The sequence below is a fragment of the Sturnus vulgaris genome, chromosome 4 (assembly GCF_052056855.1).
Source record: "Sturnus vulgaris isolate bStuVul1 chromosome 4, bStuVul1.hap1, whole genome shotgun sequence".
Lineage (NCBI taxonomy): Eukaryota > Metazoa > Chordata > Aves > Passeriformes > Sturnidae > Sturnus > Sturnus vulgaris.
In genome coordinates this window covers 23844602-23857906 of record NC_142246.1, presented here as the reverse complement: position 1 = coordinate 23857906, position 13305 = coordinate 23844602, and the positions used below count along the sequence as shown (strand labels likewise).

At 36.7% G+C, this 13305-nt stretch overlaps 1 protein-coding gene across 1 annotated transcript in view; it reads right to left on the bottom strand.

Annotated features, from left to right (window-relative positions):
* Nucleotides 1–258: 258 nt before the first annotated feature.
* The window catches only part of GRXCR1 (glutaredoxin and cysteine rich domain containing 1), a 39353-nt gene continuing 26306 nt past the window's right edge, over nt 259–13305 (bottom strand). The window contains exons 2-4 of the mRNA XM_088164439.1: nt 10035–10274; nt 2617–2682; nt 259–554 (exon numbers count right to left, since the gene is read on the bottom strand). Coding sequence (XP_088020565.1) covers nt 375–554; nt 2617–2682; nt 10035–10274 — 486 coding nt within the window. The 3' untranslated portion in view covers nt 259–374. The remainder of the gene's footprint in view (nt 555–2616; nt 2683–10034; nt 10275–13305) is intronic.

Genomic DNA, 13305 nt, shown 5'->3' with positions numbered 1-13305 from the left:
ACAAAATCCTTATTCTCACTGATTTTGAAAACAGCACTAGTCAATAATCTGAAGATTAAGCTTAATTTTGCTGAAATTTTGAGTGCAGTACTCAAAAACACATATGTGTGATGATGATGATATAGGAAAAGAAAGAATTCATGTATGTGATAAGTTTTCCAGACTACAAATAAGGAAACTAGAAAGATGTATTTTAGAGTTCATTATATGGTCAACAATCAGATATTAAAAAGCTCAAATGCTCAAACCAGAAATATACAACAAATGGATTTTTATTGACTGTTTTGGATAAATTGATTAATTAAAAAAAAAAAAAACTATTACAAACTGGTGCAGTACCATAAAGTTAGTTTGAACACGTGGAGCTGCCGTTTTCAGCCTGCACAGCTCCTGCAGCGCTGGAGCCCGTTCTCATTGCAAGCAGTGCACTTGAGGGCTTTGAAGGAGTCCGTAAAGCAGTTCCGGAACACGGACATCTTGCTCCCATGGCACGCTGAGCACGGCAGGAAACCAAAGCCCCCGCAAGAGAGGCACTGCTGAGGATGCTGGACTCTCTGCTCAAAGAATGGAAGAAAGAAAAAATGTTACCTCATCAACCACCACAAGGTCTAGGACAATGAGGACTCCAGGGCAGCTAAAAATACGTATCCTGCTTCCCATTTTGGGCAAGACCCACCACCCCAGCCCATGGCAAACCACCATGGGAGAGGAATGATTCTGCCTTTTCCTTTGGTCAGGTCCACGTGCCATGTCAGAGAGGCTCACTGCAGGTTCGTTGGTCACTTTATACTTCTGTAGCCTGCATTTATACTTGCCAAAATAGCAAGCTAAAGGATAGCTTGCATGCATCACTCGGATATTGTTTAGGTCTAGATTAAATCTAGGAGGTATTGCAATGAATCCAATCTCCAGGCAGTTTATGCTGATGTTATGTTTTCTATGCTCTATGTTAAGATATTATGACTTTCAGCATTTGCATCCTCGTGCTGAACATATTATACCTATTACAGTTCAAGCTGATGATATCAAAAAGCAATTCATAGCTTCTGACAAGTAGCACTCAAGGAAAGAAGTGATGTATTCAAATGTATGGGTGTAGAATGCTGAAGCTTTAAGCGTAAAGAAGACAGATTATCAATGTCTAACAGTTATACCCAGGGAAAATTACTTCAAGGGAGGCTTGAGGCCTCTCAATTGTCCTAATTCCCACATAGAACAATAAATTTATTCTATTTTTTTATTGGATTAAAGAAAATGGAGCATAGAAGAAGAGATTTCAAAGACAATTTTAAGTTTCATTTGCTGAAAATGTGGCTAGTTTATTTAATGATTTCCTTAAAATTCAAATCAGAGAAAGGAAAGGTATTCCACTTTGGGTACTTACCACCACATGTTTTAGCACTGAACTGCTGAGTAAGGACTTTGCAAGTTTATTCACAAAGAAAAGAACAAAAATCCATACAATTCCTGCTACTGTCAGTCTGAGGAATTATGTACCACTAAAAATTAGTGACAAATTATTACCAGAATAAAATACCCACAGAAAATGAAGTACCTGGAACACCACCAATAAAAATTGAAAGTATTTCTACACACCCATTAATAATAGCATTCATCTATTGAAAAGTCAGATGAACATGCAAACAATTTTTCTTTTTGTTCTGTAGCTCACAAACTTGCTGCTCTTCTTCACAAGGCAAACAGCTCCTACTATTATCAGCTCATCCAGGGACAACGATTATATTATATATATAATTATATGTTATATATGTTATAATTTATATATTATATATTATATATTATATATTATATATTATACATTATACATTATACATTATACATTATACATTATACATTATACATTATCTTATGTAAAGTATTTATTTAAAAAAAAATTATTATATATGATATTTTATGTAAAATTAACATTCTTTTTATCTCAGGTGTGCTCCCAATTTCATAATTTTTGAAGATTGCTTATTTCATTGAACATTATTGCAAATTATCTCAAAATTTGAAGAGAATATTTTTAATCTTTACATTCATTATTGCTTGTTAGGCTTCTAAATGTACAGATACCTTTAGACATAGTTAAGGGAACTAACAAAAGTTTCGAAATCAAAGCAAAATTGCTTTAGCTGAATTTCTTGAACAATAGCCATTTCTTCCATGAACAGATGGCAGTTTGTGGAACCACTTTCTGCATCTCTAGCAATGAAGAAAACAGACTGCCCCTTGCAATTGTAATAAACCCATTTTTGGGGAAAAAAAATAAATGAGGGAAAGAAAAAACCAAACCAACCAAACACACGAAAAAAACACCGAAAGGCAAATTAGCAGTGGTTGTATTCAGTGAGCAGTTATCAGTTCCCTGTAGTCTGACGTTGTTTGTCTTATATATGTGCTTTTTGTCCCAAGATTAGGACACACATTAGGCTAGGCAATAACGTTTTAGGGCCTCCACCCAAAAAGAGGGTGTAGAAAAGAGTAAAACAAAAAAAGCATTTGGGATCATCAGTTTATAGTAGAAGAAAAGGAAATTATAAAAAAGAAAATCTAATCGATTGCAAGTAGTAAATGTATATTCCCTATATTTATTTGCAGAAATACAATTACCTCAATTTTGGTTAAGAGATCTTGCAGTTCCCCAGATTCATTCATTAGTAAAATTTTCTCAGCACCCTATTAGGAAAAGAAGATGAAAAATGTCAGCCATGTTATCATGAAAAAAAAAGCAGAGATGATTAGAAGATTTGGTCTTGAAATTTTAAACAGGCTGAGGACAAATTTGACTCACATTAGTTATATTGCAATTAGGTCAACCTTAGTAAAGCTAGAAGGAGAGGAGAATCTAATCACAGGTCTGATAGTAATGCCTAAAGTTCGTTAACAGGTGATGTATCACGTTGCCTTTTCTGTAAAAGGTGACAGAGCTTAGAAATTCTGATTGTGTTCCCTTTATCTTACAGGTATGTTTCTTGACAGAATAAAAAATATTTCTAGTTATGGTGTCAAAAAATTACAATTTTATAAATATATAACATATCAGAAAATGCAGCAAAATGAGGAGACTGTATTTCAAATATTCTGGCAGTTGAGCACTGAATTAAGACATAATGTGCCTAATGTATAACACAAGGAGAAAAAGAATAATGAAAATACTCTAACAACAATAAAGTCAGACACAACAGTGAGTAATAACTTAGTCTGACTTAGGCCTCTTAGGGTTTCTGTGTCCTGAACCAAAGCTCTACTTAAGTGTTGGGTATATTTTTCCTCTTGAAAGTAAATGCTAAGAGACATGCAGACAAAATTAAAGTGTCAGGGAGCATATGGAATTTTTGTGCCCTTCTCTTCTAATTAGAGCACCACATTTGAATGTCTATACTTCACTTAGGGAACTAATTTCGTTGAATACTAAATACTGTGAAATGCTTGCAGACACTTTTAACCAGAAACCAACAAAAGGTGAGGAAACTGAGGTACAGACACACGGGGCTTTTTTGCTGCCAAAGGCAATTGGCCACTTCTTCACCACATGGAGAGTTCATGCTGCTGTGCTGCCCCAGTTTGCTGGTCCCTGCATACCCAGACTGTTAAATTCTGTCTTTGATTTTGCTTCCAGCATTATCTGGAAGGTGTGGTGGGACACTGGCACAGGGCTGAGGTGCAGTGGGATGCTGGCACACATCTCAGATGTGCCATTAGTTTGAGCTGCCCAAAGTCAGCCCCAGCTCCTCACCAGCACCTCTCCCAGTTTCTGGAAGGTACAGGAAGAGGTGCTGGTGGGCACAGGGAATACATGTGTGCCTCTAACATACCCCTAAGTGTCCAACCATTCACAGAACCTTGCTGGGGACTACTGAGGCTACAAGTGTGTAGCCCAAAAGCAATCAAAGGCAACCAAATCTTCCCAAGTTCTTTTTATGACACCCTACTAAAGTTATTTTCCCTGTAGAAAGTCTTTTTGCTCAAGGTTTGTATGAAACAGCAACACTTCTGACTCCAGTTTGATGATTTTTATTTTAGTTAAAAAGAAAAATGTTAATATTTTAGTGGATGTGGAAAGCCACTTTTCCAGTGGACACTACTCTTACAGTGTTATACTTTCAAAGAGATATTTAAAAGAAGTATCACACAAGGTAATTAGTTGTGGTTAATTAATCACAGAAGATGATAGGGGATGGATGAGTTAGCCTTATTGTGCTGACTCTTCTAGTGAAATGCATTTCAGATCATGGGCACAGAGTGCAGCAGCTCCAGCACATGCATTAGGCTGCCTGTGTCCCCAGCAGAGCAGCTTTTTGCAGTCTGCTGGCCCTCTCACACCTGTCCTCTCACCTTTCTCTGCTTTCACACAGAGCAGCAGGCAATGGGAGTGATTGGCAAACAGTGAGGACTGACCAAGGTAGCCCGTGGAGTTTTAGCTCGGGGTCTCAGTACACTGCAGCAGCTTAAGACAAAGCTTGTGCTGCTCATCTGAAGTACAGACATTAAGGATTTGCAACTTTACTGATGATGGGATTGCAGAACTCCAAATTCCTTAAACTAGACAAGCCTCAATTTGCCCCTTTTAGGAAAAGCTCTCTTCTCTGTTGACACAGAGGAAAGCTTCTGTGACTTCTGTCCCATGCTACTGTGATGATGTATGATAATTCTAATTGGCTTTTACAGCACAGTAATTAAAAGTTTGACAGATTTCCCATTATAGATTTATATTTTAAAGGATTTATATTTCTGATGACATTCAGTCAGTAGCTGTGTTCCTCTCAAAGTAGAAATCTATGGCTTTTTAATTAAAACCCAAATATCAGAATGGCTACAAATGTTTTCAAGTTTTCTACTCTGTCTTCTCTGATAAATGGCTGCCCCAAGTAAAATATAAATAAAAGTCTGCAGAAATTAACCTTCCTTCTGGATCTTTGAGTCTTAACACAGAGTCCATAATTATTAGAGTAATTAAAGCAGCTGTTAAGTAAGGCCAATAGCTGCCTTCCGTGCTGCCTTTCTTTTTCTTCCTAGGTTGTGCTCAGTCCACAATTACTCAGAAAGGTATATGAACCCTTAAATAGTCTGGCCCTCCAGAGAGTAACATAAGCAGTATGAGGGACAATGGGCATAATCTTCAGTGAGAAGTGCGTTTTCAGGTTTTTTTCCCATTTTTTTAAATTTTAAAGCAGAAGCCTGTGAATCTTTTGTCTATTAAATTTTCAGAATCTCTACCATTCTAGAGGAGTCCAGGGGTTGTAGTCAGATATTCCAATGGCAAGGAAATGCCACAGACTTGGCTATATCACTCAAGATTTTTTCCAGACCCTTTTAATTAATAAAATTATTTTCCCAATTATTCCTTGAGAATATCCAGAAATTAACATCATATTTCAAATATTAAATTCCCATATATAATTCCTATTAACCATAGAACTAGAACAAGTCCACTAAGTTTTCCACTGCCCCAACTCTGTTTTGGCTATAAACCTGTTTGCTGCTACCTATCTTGGATATAAACCATTACCATCTCCACAATATAATTCTTCATCAAGGAGTGAACACAGATATATGGCTTGCATTTGACTTTACTAGAATACCTGCAGGTTTTGGGAAGCAGCCTCTCTTCATCATCATTCCTTACATACCAAGAAAAATCATCCAGGCCCTGCAACATCCCTCTTGTGGACACATTTGCAGTGCAGATAAATTGCATGCCCTGTTTCCTATTTTGCTAAGCACATAGGCAAGGTCTCTGTTGAGGCAACACAAACGCACTCACACACTTCACCATCAGTGGCTCACGCTCTCCAGTGTGCCATAACGAGGAGCTGGGCTGTGTATGCCCTGCCTTTGCCCACAGCTCACACTCCCTGCAGCCTGCAGCATCACTCCTCTCACAGCCAGGGGCCCCTTGGCAGCACAAACACAGAGGGTACAAATAACTGCCTGGAAATCTGCCCATAAACTGAGAAAATTGACACTGCAGTGTAGTACCAGCACCAGAAATTCTGGTTTTGCTATGCAAAGAATGGGAAAGGTTGATGTGTAAAAAGCAATTGAACCCTGCATTTCCTGGCATGTTAAACTGCAAAATGGAGGAAACAAGTTGGAAAAGACTAGGTGACCAAATGCAATAATGAAGTAATAGCTTTACTGTCACAGAGCCATTCATATCCTCCTATCAAGTGAATACCAGAAGAATGTATTTAACAAAACACAGAGAACAGCTAAATATATACGGCTACTGGAAAACAGCTAAAAGGAAACTGTTATTTCCTGTTTCACAAAAAAATATTTTGCACATGTATTTTCTAAAAGTCAGGTGCAAAACCCAGTTTCATTATTCTTTGGAAAAGATCATAACCAATGTGTCAAATAAAATAATTTTTCTATAAATCTCATGCTGTTTTGGATTCATTATAGCTGGGAAAACTAAACAGGAGAGATTTTCTTCAGAAAAAACAGTCTTAAATTCACATATCTGAAAAAATCAAAGAGCTTTGCATGGCAAGTGAATGCTGTAATTCAATCATATATTTCAAGTAGAAAAATAAAACACAGGTATTTTAAAAATATTCTGCTGTGAGTTAACAGACTTGCAAAGAATGACTTATTTGCCTGTTTTATTTGCATCCCTTTTCCAGGAGAGTGGGTCTTTGCATAACAAAAATTTTTAACAATTCTGAATGCATTTATAAGAGTAAATGAATGTTCTATTTTTTTTTTCTGTGTGGCTGTTTTTTGGATGTAATTTTTAATTCTGCATTGGTATCCCAGCAGATGGCATAATTCCATTTCAGATGGAGACAACCTCAGGTGAAAAGAAGGGATTAGATCACCCAGTAAAAAGCATGCAGCAGAAAGAAACAGCAATTTCCTGACAGACTGGTATTTAGACAGTGTGTGTCAAGAAATACAATGGTTCAGTCCTGAAAAAAATGAGATTAAAAGCCCTGCTGTACTGCAGCATGCAGTACCTTCCTTGACAGGGGCTAAATATGATTTTTTTTTTTATTGCTTCTGCCCAAGTCACGGATCTGTTTCATTGTCCCTGTGCAGGCAATGATAAATTCCACAGCACTGTGAATATTTATCCCCACAGCCTGCAGTGCTCAAATAACTTTGTCCATGCTTCTGAATAGCTTGGGTACAATATACTCTATCAGATGTACATAGGCTGGGTTTTGGTGCTTTTGTTACTTTTATCTCATTAAGAATAATTTTTCACCTTTCAAAACTGTTCATATTTTATTTCAGGGTTGGGTTTTTTTCTCCTTATGACTCATTGAAAACTGCATAGCTCAATATAGATTCTCCTTTGTACTGCTACATGCAATCTCCTTCAGGGAGGGATTTTTTCAGGAAATAAATATTCAAAATGAAAAAAAAAATGGGAAAAAAAGGGAAAAAAAGAGGAAAATATTGCATGCTATATTTACTGACACACCAGGCTTTGGGTTTTCTGTGTTTCATTTGCATATCAGAAGTTAATTATTATAAAAAGCATTATAGAAATATCTACTGTTACCAATGAGACCAAATTCTTAATTAGTTCTCAATAGCATTTTAATGAAACACAAGCCTAGCACAGGTTCCAGCCAACATACTGCCTTTGGGGCCACGATGCACTGTCTTCTGAATGAGAATTGACAGAGCTGGGAGTGGGGGGAATACTTCATTGCCAGCCCTTCTCAACATGCCCCCCTCCTCATCTCTTTAAATGAATGAATTTCAAATTCTTTTGTGAAGACATATTAAGACAGAGAAATAAATGTCATAAAATAGTGGGGCTTGCCACATTTACCAAACAGAACAAGTGCACACAGGTCCCTTGCCAGGGCAAGTGAGAGGCTCATCCCGGGCTCTCCTTCCCCAGCACCCTGCCAGCCACAGGTGCTCTGTCGGCAGCCACTGCCCTGCTCACACTCAACTTGGCTTTCTCATCACACCGAAGCACATCTCACCTCAGCTGAAGCACACCAGAGTGGTGTTGCAGCAAGCAGCAGTGCCTCCCAAGGGGATAATGGAGAGTGTGGAGGGCACAAACCTCGTGCAGGAGGAGGGGAGATGCACACGCTGCCAGCAGCTCTCTGTGAGCAGAGATGTCTCATGCACAGTTCCCTGCCTGCAAAGCTGCTTTTCCACCAACAATGCCACTCTTACATGGAATAACGTTAATTCTCTCATTAAACTAAAGTTTGTTCCAGCTAACTACAGCGTGCCTCATCAAGTTAAGAAAAAAAAATAAAAAAAGAGAAAGGAAAAGAAGCAGGAAAACACACCCCATATCTGAGTGTTTTCTTGGTCTTTAGCAGCCCAATGCTTTTTCTTGTGCTAAACAATGTAAGTGTAGTTGCCTTGCTGCAATAAATGTCTAGATCAGAGCACTAAATTATTTCAGTTTTCTTTACCTGTAGGAGGTAGATTTGTCTCTTCCATAGAAAGCTATCTTCTTAATTCACTTGCTTTCTTTTCTATACCTCTCCAAAGAATCTCATACAGTACTTAGAGAGTTTTAATGAGATTTTATTGTTTTTTACCCTGTTGCTCCTCTTTTAGAAAACAAGTTTCTCACAATCTTTAAAAACAAACAAACAAACAAAACCCCAATGGCAGTGACTTAATGGGCCATCCATCATACCAAAATGATTGTATCCAGGCATTTCCTACATTAAGCAAATAATTTATTTAATCCGTTTCAGTATCTTATCTGAATTCTTTTGACAAATTGTTCATAGGTGGACTGAGATTTTCTTGGAGTCAATCATAACTCACTACTTACATAATATAATAATTAGATGAGCGAATCTTCATCTGAATCCTGTTGAATTTTAAACTACTCTTGAATGTAGCACTCCTGGCTGGCTGGAGAACTCTCCAAATCAGAGTTTTGATAAAAGCATATTCTACAATGAAGTAAAAATCACTGTTTACTATTATTCTGCATACAGGTGGTTTTACAGCTGCTCTAGTGGTCTGGCAAGGCCTAGAACAGCAAATGCATTTGTTAAAATGCTCAGCAAAGCCTAAATCATGCAGAACACATGGAAAGCCTGGAAGGGATGCGGGAAAAGAGGAGAAAACGTTCATATAGGTCCAATATTTATTGTCCCTGATTGTTGGTTACACTCTATTTTATTACTTATATGTTTTGTGAAAATGAAAGCTTTAAGTGATGCAAACACAATAACCTCACTGTGTTTAAATATAGTTTGCCTTCACAAATCACAGTCTCACAGTCGGTTCTAATTGCTAGCTTTTCACCACTCAAGACAAATACCTTCTCTGAGTTTTCAAACTGTTTTCTTTGCTCCACTTTCCAGAATATTTTTTTAATGTCTATGAGAAATACATTTCAAAAGTACAGGTTCAATTAAAAGGTGACTTTGAATGTCAGTAGGCTTCTAGACCTAGAATGCTGTGAACAAATTGAGATTTTAGTTTTCCATTTGGAGTTTATGTCTTACAATAGGGCAGAGTTGGGCTCTTCTCTCTCTCTACAGCTAGGTTTTAAAAAAGTAAGTATTAACCAATTTTGTATCTAAAATAAGTTCAGTTGATTACAGATCCTGATACAGACTACATCATCTAAAATTCAATCTATATTTGAAGTCTGACACGCCAAAGTATTAGTCTCTTATTCAACCCAGATTTACTGAATGACAGGTTTATGCTACGTGTGTTCATCTTCCTGGGTCAATCACACATACAGGTTCTCATAAGGAAAAAAAATTACTTTCCCCAGATTTTCATGATTTCAACTACAAAATAAGATATTTTTAAAGTAAAAGATGATATCTTAGATGTATTATTGCCTCTTACTCTTCTCCTGGTAGTTTGTCCTTGGTTATCTTTTGCACCCTCAGATCAAACTTATCAGTGAGGATCTGTGCAGTGCATACTACAGAAGAATTTCTGTCTTAGCTTGTTACCATCACTGCAGCATTGCAGTGAATTTTCTAAAGATCTTGCTTTTCATTCATCGAGATTTTCATATGCTCTTCCCAACTGCAGAATAAAACATAGGTTCATGCTTTACTTACCCCAAGATAATGGCCATCAATAAACACAACAGGGAGTGAGGGAACTTCACAGACACTTCTGCATCTTTCATCTAGTTCTTTTCCATAATCACTGTTCAGAGCAATGTTTTTTTCTTCGAACTTAACTCTGTGATTTTGAAATATCTTTCTGACCAGTTCACACCTTTCAAAAGTGGTTCTCACCACACGAAGACTGGTAGTATAAATTACTATGCGGCCAAACTCTGGGACCGTTGAGACCTGGGAAAAAAAAAATAGTTCCCATTACATTAAGCAAAGGGTTAATATCTTCCAAGTATTGAGCAATTTTATTTAAAATACTATTTAAGAAAAAAAAATCAAACAGCATCTTAAAAACACAATCCAACATTCAACATTTTTTCAAATGTGAAGATGAAATGGGAGGAAGGAAGTTCTTGAAAACAGCAATTTAAGGCAATTTAAGTTAAGTAAATGCAACTTGACTTTTTTGGAAAGTCTTAAAGATGGTGAGTCAACATATATTTTAAAGCAATCGATATATTTTAGATCCTGGTGGGCTTCCAAATGTGAATAAATTGACACTGTTCCCCTGATGTCTGATTCTGTTAATACACTTACTTGTGTTTGCAGAGTCTGATAATACCCAGACTAAGACTAAACTTGCGAGCTTAAATGTTGTTGACAATCTGCTTCAAGCCAAGACCCTAAGCTTAGCCTTAGTGTGTCCATGACCAAACATTAACTTTGAATACTTTAGGTCTCAATGCTGAACTAGATTTTGAATGCAGAAGGTATAGATATACCCCTAATTTTTAATGTAGTTCCACAACTAATTGCTCTAACATCCAAACAACAATAAATAAGTACATTTTTTGTGTATTCAATGTCCAACAAAAACCTACTGTAGCTAGCTGGATAAAGTTTCATACTATAATTCAAATTTTACTTTTTACTCCACTTTTCCATAAGTAAAATTTATGCCATTTCTTTCCTTTCTAGGACGACAAAAATTAGATAATATAAATACTACAGGGATTACCTAACCCAAGAGAGTGTGATAGATTTTCAAGAAGCCTGAGAATCACTCTTCTAAACAAATATATTATGTTGAAATATATAATTGAAATCCCAGCTTTTAAAAAGGATGATAATGCATTTCCAAGCTTTCCAAATTATCCATTGTATTTCTCAAATTATATTTAATTATTCCATCTGTATTCCAGGAGTCAAAACACAGGTTAGAAAATATAAAGCAAGGATACCTCTACTACACTGTAGCACTGTATGGAAAATGAACCTTGATGGGTGAATAAATAATTTTTCACCTATCTCGTGAATTAACTATAAAAACATGGTTGTTACATTGGGCAGATATCATTGCAGATTTTGCGATATAGCCAGTCATGACTTATCTTACTACCTAAATAACAAAAAAAAAAAATCCTTGAAAGAGTATATTCTGTTTAGAGAGGTGTTTACAAGGTTCTTCATAAGGTAAAGAGTTCTCAGGAAAAATATTTGCCTTTCACAGATCCCTTGTAAAACACTAGAAGGGTAATTGCCAACATATATAGCCATGGCTTTCATCTCCCATTCAGGAAAGGAACCATGTTGTGATAGGTCAATATTTTTCCTCTTAGAATGGATGTCAGAAATTCAATTTTAAGCAAGAAGTTTTAGAAAAACGGACTACCTTTCTGCAGCCTGTTTTCTAGGGTGAAAATCTGTTATACTGCTACTGCAGCATTGACTCTCCTCCAGCATATTGTTCACAAGTTCCAAGCGAGAGAATTAGCTCATTCTCTCCATAAAAGACAAGTACTCTACATAAATACTGCAAAATATTTTAGTAACCACACATGGGTTTCTTGAAGGAAGAGGAGTTTGTTGTTTTCCTAAGTAACCAAAAGAAGTTCTTAAAATATTTCTTAAATAGAAAATTTCACATGTTCCTCATTTCTTCCTCTCTGGGTTGTCAGTATATTTTGAAGTGCAAAACTATTCAGCAGGATGGAAGCTCTTGTTCCTCCATAGCTGTAATCTCTAATGCTGCTTGTTCCCAGACACCAGAGGCTGGCAGCATAAGTACAGACAGTCATTATCTAGTAAAGCATCAGGACTGTGGGTGTCCCTACAGCATATAAATAAGCAGCTGAAGAGATGGAAAAATGGAAAGTTGTAAGGTGATCCGGAAAGATATCAAGTGGAAGGGGTGTACAAAGAGTCACTTTTATGTTTATTCCTTTCTTTTTTCCTAATGTGGCAGGGAATACCATTGTTTTCCCTGAAAAGTATCAAGGACATTGATTAAATTATTCTTCAGGGAAATTTTGATAAAAACTTTGTTTTCTGTGCTACAAATGTACACCACTTGTCCTTGCAAGGACTTTTACCATAGCAAGAAAATCTTGTAACCTGTCTGAAAACCACATTGGTAACAAACAACAGGGGGGTTATAATAAGAATCCATGTTAATTCTTATTTTTCTAAGCAACATAAAGGCTGCAAATTGTAATAGTTAATTACCAGATTACACTCCTGAAGTAAACCAGCAAACACTGCGCTTTTCCTTCCTAGGTTGGAGCTGTGGCAAAAGCATAGTAAGTTACAAGCAATGTAAACAAATGAAAAGAAGGGCACTTTAGAAAATGAAATTTTACAATTTTGCTTTGGAAACTTGAAATTAGAATCATCTCATGTAACTCACAAATTCATATAAAACTCTAGGTGAAATTAAACAGAAAGCTATTCTCTGGTTAATGGGCATGACAAAACTTTAATAAAGCTGTGGAAGTTGGACAGATGAATGAATGTACCAATGGAGCAAATTGCATTAACCACTTATTTGCACTTGTTGTAGCTGGAATTCTCATTGAAGCAAGAAGCTTATGACCCCTAAGCTTTTTATATATTTTTCATATATTTTTAGATTGCTAATGCATATCTGTAGCTCCAGTACTTTTCCTACCCTTTTCCCCTAGATAGTAGAACAATAAGCTAACCTTGCAATACATTCCTGAAATACTATTTAGTCTTATTGTCAGGAAGAGAGCCTACAAGAAGAGCATTTTGTTTTCCAACCAGAATTTGAGAGGTCATAACAAGAAGTGGGGCAAAGAAGCCCTTGGACTAACTCCAAGGGGTTGACCCAGGGCTGGGTTACTGCAGCAACTGAATCTCCTATTGGATGTACCCACAAGATATCCTAATTAATTAACCTTACAAAAAGTGTAGAAATCCAGCTAGGTGTGCCCATCACCACTGGGACACCTGGAAACTTCCAAATAAA